Source organism: Thamnophis sirtalis, unplaced genomic scaffold (assembly GCF_051295495.1).
Source record: "Thamnophis sirtalis isolate CommonGarterSnake01/CBP01778 unplaced genomic scaffold, rThaSir2_p1.2 scaffold_3, whole genome shotgun sequence".
Taxonomy (NCBI): domain Eukaryota; kingdom Metazoa; phylum Chordata; class Lepidosauria; order Squamata; family Natricidae; genus Thamnophis; species Thamnophis sirtalis.
In genome coordinates this window covers 148,398,288-148,411,491 of record NW_028261383.1, presented here as the reverse complement: position 1 = coordinate 148,411,491, position 13,204 = coordinate 148,398,288, and the positions used below count along the sequence as shown (strand labels likewise).

Genomic DNA, 13,204 nt, shown 5'->3' with positions numbered 1-13,204 from the left:
AAGTGTGCCAGGGAATTTTCAGAGCAAGTGTCAGACAAAAATCACTCGAATGTTTCCCAGTTAAATGGCAGCTTTGGTACAGGTCCCATGGAGGTGCTTGGAGGAAAGATCTTGCCCTGTTGTTATAAAGAATGGTTTGAATCTGTTGGCCCTGAGGAAATGGATAGGATCCTTATGACTGTGAGCTCAGCCACTTGTTCATTAGACCAGTTCCCCTCCTGGTTGTACAAGGTTGGCCAGGGAGTGACACGTATAGTAAGGTGGGTTCTAGCAGTGGTGAATTCATCCTTGAGAGATGGGGTTGTTCCTTTACCTTATAAGGAGGTTTTGATTTGTTCCCTCATCAAGGAGCCATGGATAGATCTCACTATACTGGGCAACATCTGTCCAGTGTCCAATCTACCTTTTTAAAAGGAAAGGTTGTGGAGAAGGTGATTGTGCAGGCTCTGAATGAAGCAGATTATCTGGCCCCTTTCAGCCCAGATTCAGGTTTGAACATGGGACAGAAATAACATTGCTCATACTTTTGGTTGATCTGCGTCAGAAGTGAGTTTGGGGTAATGCATCCATCCTGGCATCCTCTGCAGGTAATCCGGGGAGGGCCCAGCTGTTTGGCGGTGGGCCAGCAATTGTGCCATGGATTGGCGGCTCACTTGGGAGACACCCTCTTATCGTCCCCCTGAGTCGGACTTCCAACAACCGTGGTATTCTGCACCCAGATTCCCCAGGCAGGGAGATAGGCAGTATTCCAGGGACAGATACAGGTTCCAACTGCAGGGCAAGTGGCCCTTTCACAGGGGAGGGGATGGCAGCCGTCCCTTCCGCAGGTCCAAGTGATCCAGCTCCGGATCACCCCGTTGGCTGTCTCTCCTTGTACGCAGATGCCTGGGAGCACATCACCACGGATGAGTGGGTTGTCCAGACCGTTAGGCTTGGGCTAAGACTGGAGTTCCGCTCACATCCATCGAACAGGTTTCGAACCTTTTTCTCTTCCAGAAATCCAGCCAAGTGCTCCCTCATGCGCAAGGCTATCCAACACCTGCTGGATATCAGGACAGTAGAGTTGGTTCCAGAGGGGGAGAAGAGGTCAGGATTCTATTCAAACCTTTTTTAGTTCCCAAGGGTTTGCGGGGGGGCATCTTGGACTTCAAGCTACTGAACTCCAGACTGGTCTACCGCAGGTTCAAGATGGCCTCCCTCAAGTCCATTCTGGAAGGTATCCGACAAGGGGACTTCCTAGCCTCCATAGACCTCATGGAGGCCTACCTACACATCATGATCACCCCCGAGCACCGTAGGTTCCTCAGATTCTCCCACGAGGGTATCCACTACCAATACAGGGCCCTTCCCTTTGGGTTAGCGTCGGCCCCCAGAACCTTCACCAAGGTATTGGCCGCAGCATTGGGGCACCTCTGTTCCATCCCAGTCTGACTACATTGCTACCTAGATGATACTCTCGTCCTGGCCAAGTTGGTTGCTTGGGCGAGGAGGATCTGGGTATCACAATCAGCACCCTGAGGTCCCTGTGAGGTGTTCCTCTCACAGGAGCGTAGAAACAGTATTGTTCAGCTGGTTCAGGAGATTCGCAAGACTCGCTCTGTTTCCATAGCTCTTCACTCCAGGCTTCTTGGGAAACTCATCTTCTGCATCGGGATCGTGCCCTGGGCTTGTCTCCACGCCAGAGAGCTGCAGTGTTCCTACTTCCACACCAGAGGGACGGGACGAATGATGCGAGCTTCAAGATCCCTGTGACACCCCAGGTGCTCCTTTCCCTCTGTTGGTGGCTGTTGCCAGCTCTGAGCAAGGGATCCCTGTTCAGGAAACCAGGAAGGATGATCCTAACAACAGACGCAAGTCTGTTCGGCTGGGAGGCATACCTGGAGTCCCAGCTAGCACAGGGCCGCTGGATCCCAATGGACCTGCGGAAGAACATCAACTGGCTGGAGCTCAGAGCGATCCACCTAGCCCTTTGACACTTCAAGTCGATAGTCTCCAGTCAGCATATCCTGGTGCTGACAGACAAGGTGGCGGCCAAGGTGCTCGTGAACAAGCAGGGAGGCACGCACGAAGCTCTTTGGCTGGGGAGCTGGGTGGAATGGAACCTCCGATCGATCTGGGCGGAGCACATCTCTGGGGTAGAAAACCAACAGGCGGACTGGCTCAGCAGAGAGACAGTGGACAACAGGGAGTGGTAGCTTCATCCCAGAATTTTCAAACAGATCTGCTAGAGATTTGGTTGGCCGACAGTGGATCTCTTCGCCTCCCTGTTGAACACCCAGCTGCCGAGATTCATCTCAAGGTTCCCGTCTCGAGGAGCAGTGGACTCCGACGCCCTACGCTGCAGATGGCCGGCGGGCCTTCCCTACGCCTTCCCTCCCCTTCCCCTCCTTCCCGGAGTTCTGAGGAAGCTAGTATTAGAGAGGGCAGAGGTCATCCTAGTGGCCCTCTATTGGCCCAGTCACCCCTGGTTTGCAGACCTGGTGAACATGTTGAAGTTACCCCACTGGAGAATCCCACAGGGGAAGGTGGCTCTGTGCCAGGGGACTCTGGAACATCCAGATCCAGAGTGGCTCCATCTGACTGCCTGGCGCTTGAGCGGGAGCAACTAAGGATTTTGTTGTTGAGTTTTCTTTCTTTCTTTTTCTTTTTCATTCTTTTTTCTTTCTTTCTTTTTTGTTCAACAACTTGTTTCAGTTGCCACATGACACTGATAATATGTTGCTTGCCTTAATACTTTTCACATACGATTTGATATATTCTTGGTCTGAGATTCAGCAATAACTTTACGTGGGTACTTTCTGGATTATTTTTATCAAAGAAATTTGCAAGAACTTAGCTGAATATGAAAATCCCAACAAGTTCATACTGACAATTCAACATTTCTCATTTTTTTCTGAATGTGTTAGTATTTAAACACAGGTTTATACTTTAAAAAAACCTGCATATTTTCATTCAACTTTTTTTCAGTGGGAAGAGCTGTAGTTTAGTAGAACACGGTACTTCATGTGTAAAATTTGCTCTTTAGTTCCTGATGTTTAGGTTCAAGTACCTGAAAAATATGAGGTTGTGCCATTCGGAAGAGATGTGTGGATGGATCAGTTGAGGTGCCTTATTATAAGGCAGTAGTCATACATTCCAGCTCTATAGAGCAAGCAGGATAGTCACCATTACCTCATCTCTGTTCTGGGTGAAGGTGATAGGAAGATTGTTTTAAATTTACATGTGCACAGATAATTACCTTCCTCTTTAGGCTCCTGATTACATTACTCTTGCTTCTCTAGTTTTTAAATGTTTATAATCATTGACAGAGAAAAAAGAAAAAAAATATAGGTCTGGAATAGAGAAAAGTAGCAAGTAAACAGATGAGAAAAATCATAAATCTTTTTTGCAGTTGCTTTCAATATCATGGTGAGAGGGCTGAGATGAAAAAAGCTCAGGCTTCCCATCTTTGTCAAGAATGCATCAGGATCAAAATAATAATATCCGGTGTGTGTGTGTGTGTCTGATTTTTTTATTCAACAGGGGACAGCAAAAAGATGTCTGGCTTTCTTTTCTTTGGCTCAAATGACTGCCACCTTAAAATTCTCAGTTTGTATGTGACAATGAGATAATTGATGTATTGACGGGCCAGTTGTGACATATTTACATGCAGAAATATATGCATACAGTAGAATCTCTGGTCATGAATGCTTCTGATCACGACCAAATCAGGTTTTGACCAAAAAAATCACATTTTTTTCCGCAGCCGATTTTCTCTTCCACGCTAATTTTTTTTATCAGCACCAAATTTCCAAAATTAGGTTCCAGTTATGACCAAATCGGGTTGTGACCAAAGTTATGGAATGGATTATGGTCATGACCAGAGATTCTACTATACTTTTGTGTGAAAGATTACACAGTTACATAGATTAACAGATTGAATATTCCTAAATATTAATCATACTGCATAGATAGTTGAATACTACAGTACTGATGATGTTGGTTTTTTGTGTAAAAAAAAATGGAATGGAAGGGAGGAATTCTTCAACATATACATCTTCAATATGTAAAAAAAGTTTTACTTTTTCTGTGTTCATCTGCAAATCAATAATTATAGACCATACGAAATTTCCCAGAATGGGAATTGCCAAACAAATGTTCAGATACGGGTTGATTCTGATGTTTTCCATTTCAGAATTGTTAAGGATTGGGGAAAACTGCAGCCAGGTTCCATAGCATGCAATTTGCAGGGTGATGACTGCAGGGCTATTTTACCTGGAGAGTTTGGTGTATGGATATTTTTCTGGTGGGGTTTCAACAATTTTACTTGCTTTTCCTTTGCGGCAAGGAACAAAGCTGGCCCAAGTTGGTGGGCTTGCTAATAGCTTCCTTCCATCTTGACCCATGCTTAGTGCGCTCTGCATTGGGTGGTACGGAGCCTTTGCCAGTGTTTCCTCGGTTGCAAACAGAGCATGTTAAGTGCAGTGTGCTTCCCTTTTCTGATCCCACACAGACACATCTTCTGCCTCCGAGGATGAAGGTTCGCTCAGGCGCCAGGCTGCCCTATCTGCTGCATTGCATCAGAGCTTACAGAATGCTGAGTCATGGATCAACCGATCTATTCAGGGGTCATCCACATCTTCATCAGCATCTTCTACACTATCCCATGGAGAAGGCAAAGGGACCAGTGGGTCACTAGCTGATGTATTTGCCAATACTCGAATAGGTAGGAGCTGGGGGGTGGGAAATATTTATTTTTCTGTAAAGCTTTAGAAATCTCCCCAATGTCAAAGCTCAAATTATTTTCAAACGTTTTCTAGAAGTCTGGCAAAATTAAGCATGATTTTGGAGAAAGGACTCCATTGGAAAAGAGAGAGAGAGAAAGGGAGAAGCCTTTTATCATAATCACCATGAAACATTTGCACAGCAGCCTGGCTTTTTTTAAAAAATGCCACTGGTGTTTCTGATGCTTGGAGCTGCTTTTTATAGTCGGTCATTTCACTTCCAAGCCAGCAGAAGAGAGTATAATAATCCACATGTCCACTTAATCAGTCAGAGGCATTGCCCTTTTTAAAAAATCTATCAGACAAATGCCACAATGAGATTTGCCTATGATGAGATCTTGGGGAGAAAAAAGTCAACTTTATCACTCTTATCACCAGGAAGAAATTTTATACCTCTCTAGTGACTGAGTCCTAGTATACAAAACAGGGGGCTTTTTTGTTGTTGTTACTGATCTCCGCTCTTTCTAAGAAGGAGAGTTGGAAATGGCCCACCTGTCTTGAGTAAAGTTTTTTTACATTGCTTTTGGGGACCCTGAACCATAGACTCTGAGCTCCTTAGAATAGCCCCATGGTGAAATAGGCAGCCCCATGGTGAAATAGGCAGCTAATAAATTTAACAAACAAATACATTTTCCCCAGCTCAAGTAGTACATATTTATTGAGGCATGTATAGATTTGGATACCCCAGGCTCAGTTTTTTGACGCTCTGAGGTGCTCCCTGCCGCTGGTGCTGCTGTGTGAAATTTTGTAGGGTCTGTTTGGCTCCATCATATGTGTTTCTGTATTAACGTGTCCCAAACAATATTGTTGCATCTCAGGGGGTGCCTGTGTCTTTGTGTGCTGTCTGCTTTGGCTTAATTGATTTCAGACAAGCATTGTGTAAATACTTGGTGTCTCTTAATTGCTGCATTTTATTTCTTTCAACCTATATGTTGCTGCTGTCTTTCTTTCTTTCTTTCTTTCTTTCTTTCTTTCTTTCTTTCTTTCTTTCTTCTTTCTGGGATGTGACTCATTTTCTAAAATGGAAAACCTTTGTGGGGGGTGGGGGTGTACCTATTTAAAAGTCCATCACCATAAATCACACTTTCTTCAAATAAAGAGATTCTCATTAAAATGTTCCTTCAAATTGGAACTCATGGCTATTCAGTTGTTGAATAACTGATGTCAAATTGATGTTATAAAATGCACCTTTTTTCTTTTGTACGAAACGTGTTAGGAATATTAAGAACAGCTAATGAAAAGCGAAGTTTCCAGTAATAACATTGCATTTTGATATTTAAAAAATAGTAATATTTGTAGCTCAAGAGTTACACTGCTGAGTTCTTGGTATTCTCTGAACTTAGCGGTTTGCTTGTAATCATTTCATTACCCAACCAGATACTGTAACATTATATATGCTGCATACAAATGACAGAAAGCCGCACACTCACTCCCACTGATGATATTATCTAGTTGAGTAATTAAATGTCTGCAAGCAAACAAACAAGCTCAGAACTAAGAACTGCTCAATACAGAGACAGATACTAGTCATTGGCTATAAATATAAGAACATTCTAAAATGTTAGGGCATTTTCACATTTATAAAAGACAGCCATAGTTAGCCTCAAAACAACAGAACCTAATTTGATTGATAAATACAACTCTCAGAGACCAGTGGTTAGAAGAACAGAAACTGATTGATCATGCACTTGCTCACTATTTTGAAAACATTTCAAGCGGTAAAAATCCCATTTTGGTTTGATGTGTTTCTAGGTCTGAAGTATAATGTTATATATGTATAAATGCTTGTTCTTGGAAGTATCACGTTGCTAGATCTGAACTTCTGAATCCTTTCTGAAAGCTTGTTTTCATACTGTTTTGGTGGCCGTGTGCCAAATTCAGCACAGATTTGACCAAAACTGAATTCAGTGGGTGTTAGTAACAGCAGCAGCAAATATGAAGCTATTTCCCCACAGACCGACATTATCTGATTAAACACTGAGTTTCTTTCTTCTAACCATTGCACACAAGTGAGAACTTGACTCTTGAACAAAACTGAAGTAGAGGCTATTAGTGAACACTTTTGAAAGATGGGCTAAAAGGACTGGCATTAGTTAAATGAGTGCAACAGTGAAAATCTGACTCTGTTTGAAAGCAGGATGATGTTTCTATTTTATATTTATGTATTGGAGAGGAACTGTTTGCTGTCCTTCAATATCTAAATGAAAATATGCATCCACATTTACAAGTCCAAAACAATTCAACATTAAAATGTAGAAAGCAATTCAGCAAGGTACATATAATACACGTTCTGTCCATCTAGTTCCTGGGTGGGTTCCTGCCAGTTCTAACCTCTTCTATAGAAGAGGTTCCACAAATTTACAGTGCCGCTTAGAACCGGTTTCAGCTCCCTCCCCCCGCCCGTCCGCACATCATCAAGATAAAGAGAGGAGGAATTCTGGGAGTTGAAGTCCGCAAGTCTTAAAGCTGTCAAGTTTGAACACCCCTGGGGTTTCTTTTCTAAAGGGTTAGGGGTACAGGGGTCTTGTAACTTGACAGCTTTAAGACTTGCGTGCTTCAATGTCAGAGTTCCTGAGCCAACATTTTGGTTGCTAAGCAAGAGCATTGTTAAATGAGTTTCACCACATTTTACAAGTTGGCCATGCCCACCCAGTCATATGACTGCCAAGCCACTTCCACTCGGCCACATGGCTGGCAAGCCACTCCCACAAAGCAGGCCACACCTACAGAAAAGGTTCTAAAAATTTTTGTAATCCACCATTGATCTAGTTGTATACGTTTCGTGACTAATAACATTGGTGAGCATAACATTCATTAACACAGTGAATTGTGTACAAGCTTTTAATTTGTGTGGCTTATGATAAATGCATGGATATAAATGAACTTGTATTCTTTGTATATACCAGTGCTGTAATCAGAATATGCTTCCTACAGAAATTGAATATTTGGCTTCTAATGCTTATGTAATCTATTGTAATACTATATAGAGAAATGTAATCTGTATAAGTATTAGTAGTGTATATTTTTTTTCTTGTGTTCAACCACATCCATTTCTTAGAGATTGCCTCGAAATGTCCCTGCAGTTTTCTTATCAAGGTTTTTCTGAAGCCTTTTGCCATTGAGTCCTTCCAAGGGCTGAGAGGAAGTGACTGGCTTAAGGTCACCCAGCTGGCTCTCAGCAGTGTAATAGAAACAATGATATTGCAATTCAGTAGAAGGCAAGAGAATGATATAAAAGTGTAGAGAGCCTTTGCAGTAACCCAGTATAGAATTATTTTAGTCAGTAGTGTCAATATCATTGTTTTTGTTGCAATTTAGAAACTTAATGAAAATCTGTATGTTTGTAAAAGAATTCAGTTTAAGTTTTTCCTATTACATGCAGTTATCTAGATGAAGTGTAGAGGTTATATGACCTTTTCCCAACACACATTTGCTGAGTTATATTCTAAACAATCTGAAACAATCCTACAGTTCATAATAGTAATTATATGGACAAAAATTCTATTCTTGCCCTTAGGTACAATTCTTACCTAGGCAAAAGAATACATTCGATATGATGGTGTAGTGTACTTTTTTCCTGTCTCTTGGATATTGCAGTGGACACCTTAAATCAAATCCAGATAGTCCCTTTAACCTTCGAAAAGAGGCAATGCGATCTGTTGGTTACCAAAGCAGACATGTGAATTGGCATGTGTAATCAAATGGAAAGTAAAAATGAACCTTAGTATGCATCATGTTCTCTCTCCTTTGTGGGTTATTGTCAAGATAATTGAACAAAAAACATATGCCCTTGCATCAGAGAAGGGAAGAATTGTGAAGGTAATCAGTTTCCTCTTGAGTCATCTTGTAACAAGAAGTAATCAGAATCTGACTTTTCTCCCTTGATCCTCTTTTCAGAGAATTTTTCAGTTCCCCCGGATGTTACTGCAACTACCTCCACACCTGCCTCTTCTGCACGCCCGTCTGCTATTGACCTTCCTCCATCGGGAATAGTGAAGGGCATGCACAAATCATCCAACCGGTCCAGCCTTATGGACACAGCTGATGGTACATCTGCAGAACCACAATGCTGCATTGTCCCCCCACAAATAAAATTTAAGCAGGAATCAGGCGATTTAATGTCACAGAATTCTGAAAGGATAACATATGGGAGTTTGCGACTCAAATGGGGCAGCAAGGGGTTCCTGGTAACATGGAATCCTTAGTTCCATCCTTTGTTGCTTCTATGCAAAAATAACTATGTGTATTTAAGAAAAAAACTTCTGTTATTTAGCTTAACTTTCCACCCTTCCAGACTTGACAGCCGCCATGGTCTATGAGTAGGTTAATTACCTGGAATAGCATCACAAGGATGGTTTGATATGTCTTACGATGGAAGATTCCATGTCTGCAAAGAAAAGGCTTGCGGTTTTCAAAATAGTCCCAACTAAACTCGTGAACAGAACAGTTAGCCCTGTATAACCACCAACATTTATGTTGCTAGGATAGGCAGGAAATGTTGAGATAAGTCTCAATCAATTTTTCCTTGGTAAGGTGAACGGAAAAAAAAACACACAAACAAGTATGTAATTTTGTAAAAAACAAAATTAGTTTGCCTAGGTTCTTGAAGGGGGTGCTAAGATGACATTCTTCAGATTTGAGCAGCAACAAAGAAAAAAAGGAAGATGGTTTCGGAATAGCCAAAATCAACCAAGCCACAAATCTTATTTAAATTTCTGACACAGTAGGTAATATTCATTAGTAGTATTTTGCTTTCTATTCAGAATCTTATTAAATCCCCAGGTAGGAGGTACACTGAGAGGTTATATTTTGTAATCATTTCTGCGGACATAATACTTTGATACATCTCTTATAGAATAAAAGATTATTCTTTTTACAGGCAAAACAAAATTCTTCAGATGAATATCAGGCAAATGCATTACCAAAGACTTGAATTATGTTGGCACTTCTTTACATTTTATTTCATACTTCTTTGGTTATACGACAAGCTGAGTTATCTATTTCTCCAGCCTTTTTTAGAAGAATAAGCTGCTGGACCCTTTGTCAAATATTTCAGAGACACATGACCGCTGCTTATAATTAATAAGCCTAAGCAGGGGTGGGATTCAGCTGGTTTGGACTGGTTCAGGCGAACCGGTAGTTCCAGTGAGCATTCTGTCCTATATTTCCTTTGTTTGAAGCCCAGCTGAGCAGATTGCTGTTTTACTCACTGGGGCTGTGGAAAAAGATAAGATTTAGTGCTGATTTCAAATGCAATGGGCATGCGCTTTGCCCGCCAAAGCAAACTGGTTGTTACACCAGTTGAATCCCACCACTGACCCTAAATCTGAACGCATGGAAATCCAGGCCTGACAGTTGGAACTCTAGAGAAGGATAGTTCCTCCTCCAGAGTGTTCACTCCTTAAGAATGAAATAGCCATAGGCACGCACACACTGTAGTTTGGCACATGGGGAAAGGACCCTCCATGAGCTAGGTAACATTAAAGCAACTCCACTTGTCATTATAGTACATCTATTAAAAATCTAACAGAGGAATCAGAAAAAAGAAAAGTTGCTATTTAAAATAAAGCATAGAAAACTTGCTAACTAAAACGATCAAGTGCAATTATTCCTTGAGGATATTTTGGAGGTTGACACTTCACAGCAGGATCTGGCCCTGATCGTTCACCAGCTGCTTGAAGTCAATGCAAGTTCACCAACAGCAGGTTTTCCTTTGAGGTGGCAAAATAGATAGGTAGATATGGAATAACTTACACAGAGGAAATTTCACAATTACAAATGTTCAGATATTTGATTCATCTAGATCCTATGCAGCACTGAATTCTGTCACACTAGAATTTTTTTGTGCTTTTCAAAGAACTATTTATTTATTTATTTATGATGATCAAGTCCTTATGCAGTTTTTCAGTTTGTGATTTAGTAACCCAAATTTGGGACATTGCACTGCTCACCTTTCCCAGAAATTGCAAATATCTTCACTGCCGCAACTGGGGTCAGCCTTTCAGTTTATGTGTGAGCAGAATATATTTGTTCTTTAAACTCCTCTCTGGTTACTCTAGACCCGGATGGCAAACCTATGGCACACGTGCCACAGGTGGCACGTGGAGCCATTAGCAGGGCAGGCGAGGCGTTGCTCTGTCAGCCGGCCAGCATGCATGCGCGCGCTGGCCAGCTGAATTCAGCCTTTTTTAAAGATATTTTTCGCCCTCCCCAGGCTTCAGAGGCTTTATAGGAGCCTGGGGAGGGCGAAAAGAGCCTCCCTCCTGGAGGCCCTCCAGAGGCTTCAGGAGCTTCCCTGAAGCCTCCGGAGCGCAAAAAAACGGCCCTATGGGCAAACCGGAAGTTTGGGAACGGACTTCCGGTTTGCTCATAGGATCGGTTTAAGCCCTCTGGAGGCTTCAGGGACCTTCAGGAGGCTTTCCTGAAGCTTCCAGAGAACTAAAAACCATCCTACGAGCAAACCGGAAGTCACTGAAGGTCCCTGAAGTCTCCAGAGAGCCTCTGGGGGCAGGCGTGGGAGGGGCTGTTTTCGCCCTCCCTAGGCTCCTATAAAGCCTCTGGAGCCTGGGGAGGGCGAAAAAAGCATGGAAAAATGCGGGGGAGCGCCTCTCATGCGTGCATGCGCACTGGGATGTGTGTCACACATTGCATTATGGGTGCGGCATGCCCTTGCACAACCCCCCTGCGCTCCCCCCCTTATGGCACGCGAGCCCAAAAAGGTTCGCCATTGCTGCCCTAGACAGTTCTTGCAGTTGTCAAAAATATAATTTATGCCCAGATATTTTCCTTTTCTATTCTTTCCTGCTACTCTATTGTACTGCTTTGATTTTGTATTCCTTGGAAGAGCCAAAACCTGCTGTCTGATTTGTCATGTTGTCCCACTGTGTGGAAATCCTGTTGCTGCTTATAAGTCAATATTTCTGGGAATTGGACAAAATACACTTCTTTGATACGACTTAGAAATATATGGTTGGAATAATCACGTAACTGTCACTTTTATTGTGCTTTCTGAAGAATAATAATAAAATGAGCTGTATTATGGATCTCTGTCCATTGTTCATTACCAAATAATGGCTATAGGAGTAAAAGATTAAGAAAGTAAACCTGGCATATAAGTAATGAAATTGTGTTTCTAAATGAAATTGGAAAAGTTTTCTTTTCTTTTCTTTAAAAAATTAGTCCTGTGTAGTAGAGTATAAATTGGATTTGTTGAACAATTTCTTGGATGGATTCTGAACTTCAGAGCCCCTGCCTTTTTAATATTGGATAGTCCCATATTGTGTTTTCTTTGCAGTTGTAGTTTGTATTAACATGTGTGTAAAACAAGTATGTTACTTGTGCAATATCAGCTGCTACCACTGAAACCAAAGGCGGATTTTTCCCCCCAGTTCTTAACTCTGCACCTAAATTCCCACAGGATTTCTTGTTTTGTTTTGTGAGATCTCTGCTTGTCATAGCATCGCTGTTTTCGCCCTTGCTCTGTTTCTGTTTTAAGCAACTGAATTTGCTTTAGAAACAAATTTTGCAGTCAAAAAAAGATAGCTGATTTCACATGTGTTAATTGAACATATTTGTTAGAAAATTTGGATTGCTCATTTTGAGGTCAAAAGTACATAACCAAAGCAACTGCTTTATATGTTTTACTCCTAGAGCCATGTGTGGTATTTAACAAAGGGTTTTTGATATTATTCATTTATTGAACTAGTTCCATCTCTAGAGAAGTGAATTTGTCCTACTTTCCAGAGCAACTGCTTTCCATGTTTTTAAAAAAATGTATAATTGTTAAGTGTCCTACTTTATATGTGAAACGCCTGTTCTGGTGGAGTTTGCCTACTTAAAGATTGGGGTGGGGGAACCCTACATTATTGTAGCTGTAAGACTTTTGTTACAAGTAATCCTTGGTTAATAATGGTAATTGGGACCCAGAATTTCTGTCACAGCATGTTAAGCAGCATGTTATGTGACCACATTGCTTAGAGATGGAAATCCTAGCAGTCCCTGTTGCCATCATTAATCGAATCTCGCTGGTCATTAAGTAAAGATCCAACCTGATTCTAGCCATTCCTGGCTTGATCCCCGCCCCCCCTCCCGATCCAAGGCTCAGTAAGGGTCTGCTTCCTCTTGAACTCCCCACCAGCTATATTTGCACACCCCATATTTGCCCTTTTGACTGCCCTGCGAAGTGATACTCCTCAGTTTTATGTACGAGGAGGTGCTGAGGTAACGTTCAACAGGAACCTTTATTGCGAACCGCACTAACAGTAACTTCAGAACACGCGCACTGGACAGCGCCGCCTGACAGCTATTTATACTGATAGCTGTCAGGCGGGCGACCAATGGGGTGGCCGCAATTCTCCCGCCGGCTGGCAGCCGTGCCAGGACCAATCAGCCTCTTGCAAGGCGTGGCTTGGCTGCCAGCTGCGTCGGAGGGATGCAACACC

The 13,204-nt window shown here is 42.3% G+C and overlaps 1 protein-coding gene across 3 annotated transcripts in view; it reads left to right on the top strand.

Moving 5' to 3' along the window:
* Nucleotides 1-13,204, top strand: part of DIP2B (DIP2 acetate--CoA ligase B (putative)) — a 195,350-nt gene that overhangs the window by 133,995 nt on the left and 48,151 nt on the right. For 2 of the 3 annotated variants that reach the window (XM_087710363.1, XM_087710364.1), the window contains exons 5-6: nt 4,493-4,705; nt 8,661-8,810. In XM_087710363.1, the coding sequence (XP_087566489.1) occupies nt 4,493-4,705; nt 8,661-8,810 (363 nt within the window). The remainder of the gene's footprint in view (nt 1-4,492; nt 4,706-8,660; nt 8,811-13,204) is intronic. The other variant, XM_087710365.1, reaches the window with a different exon arrangement.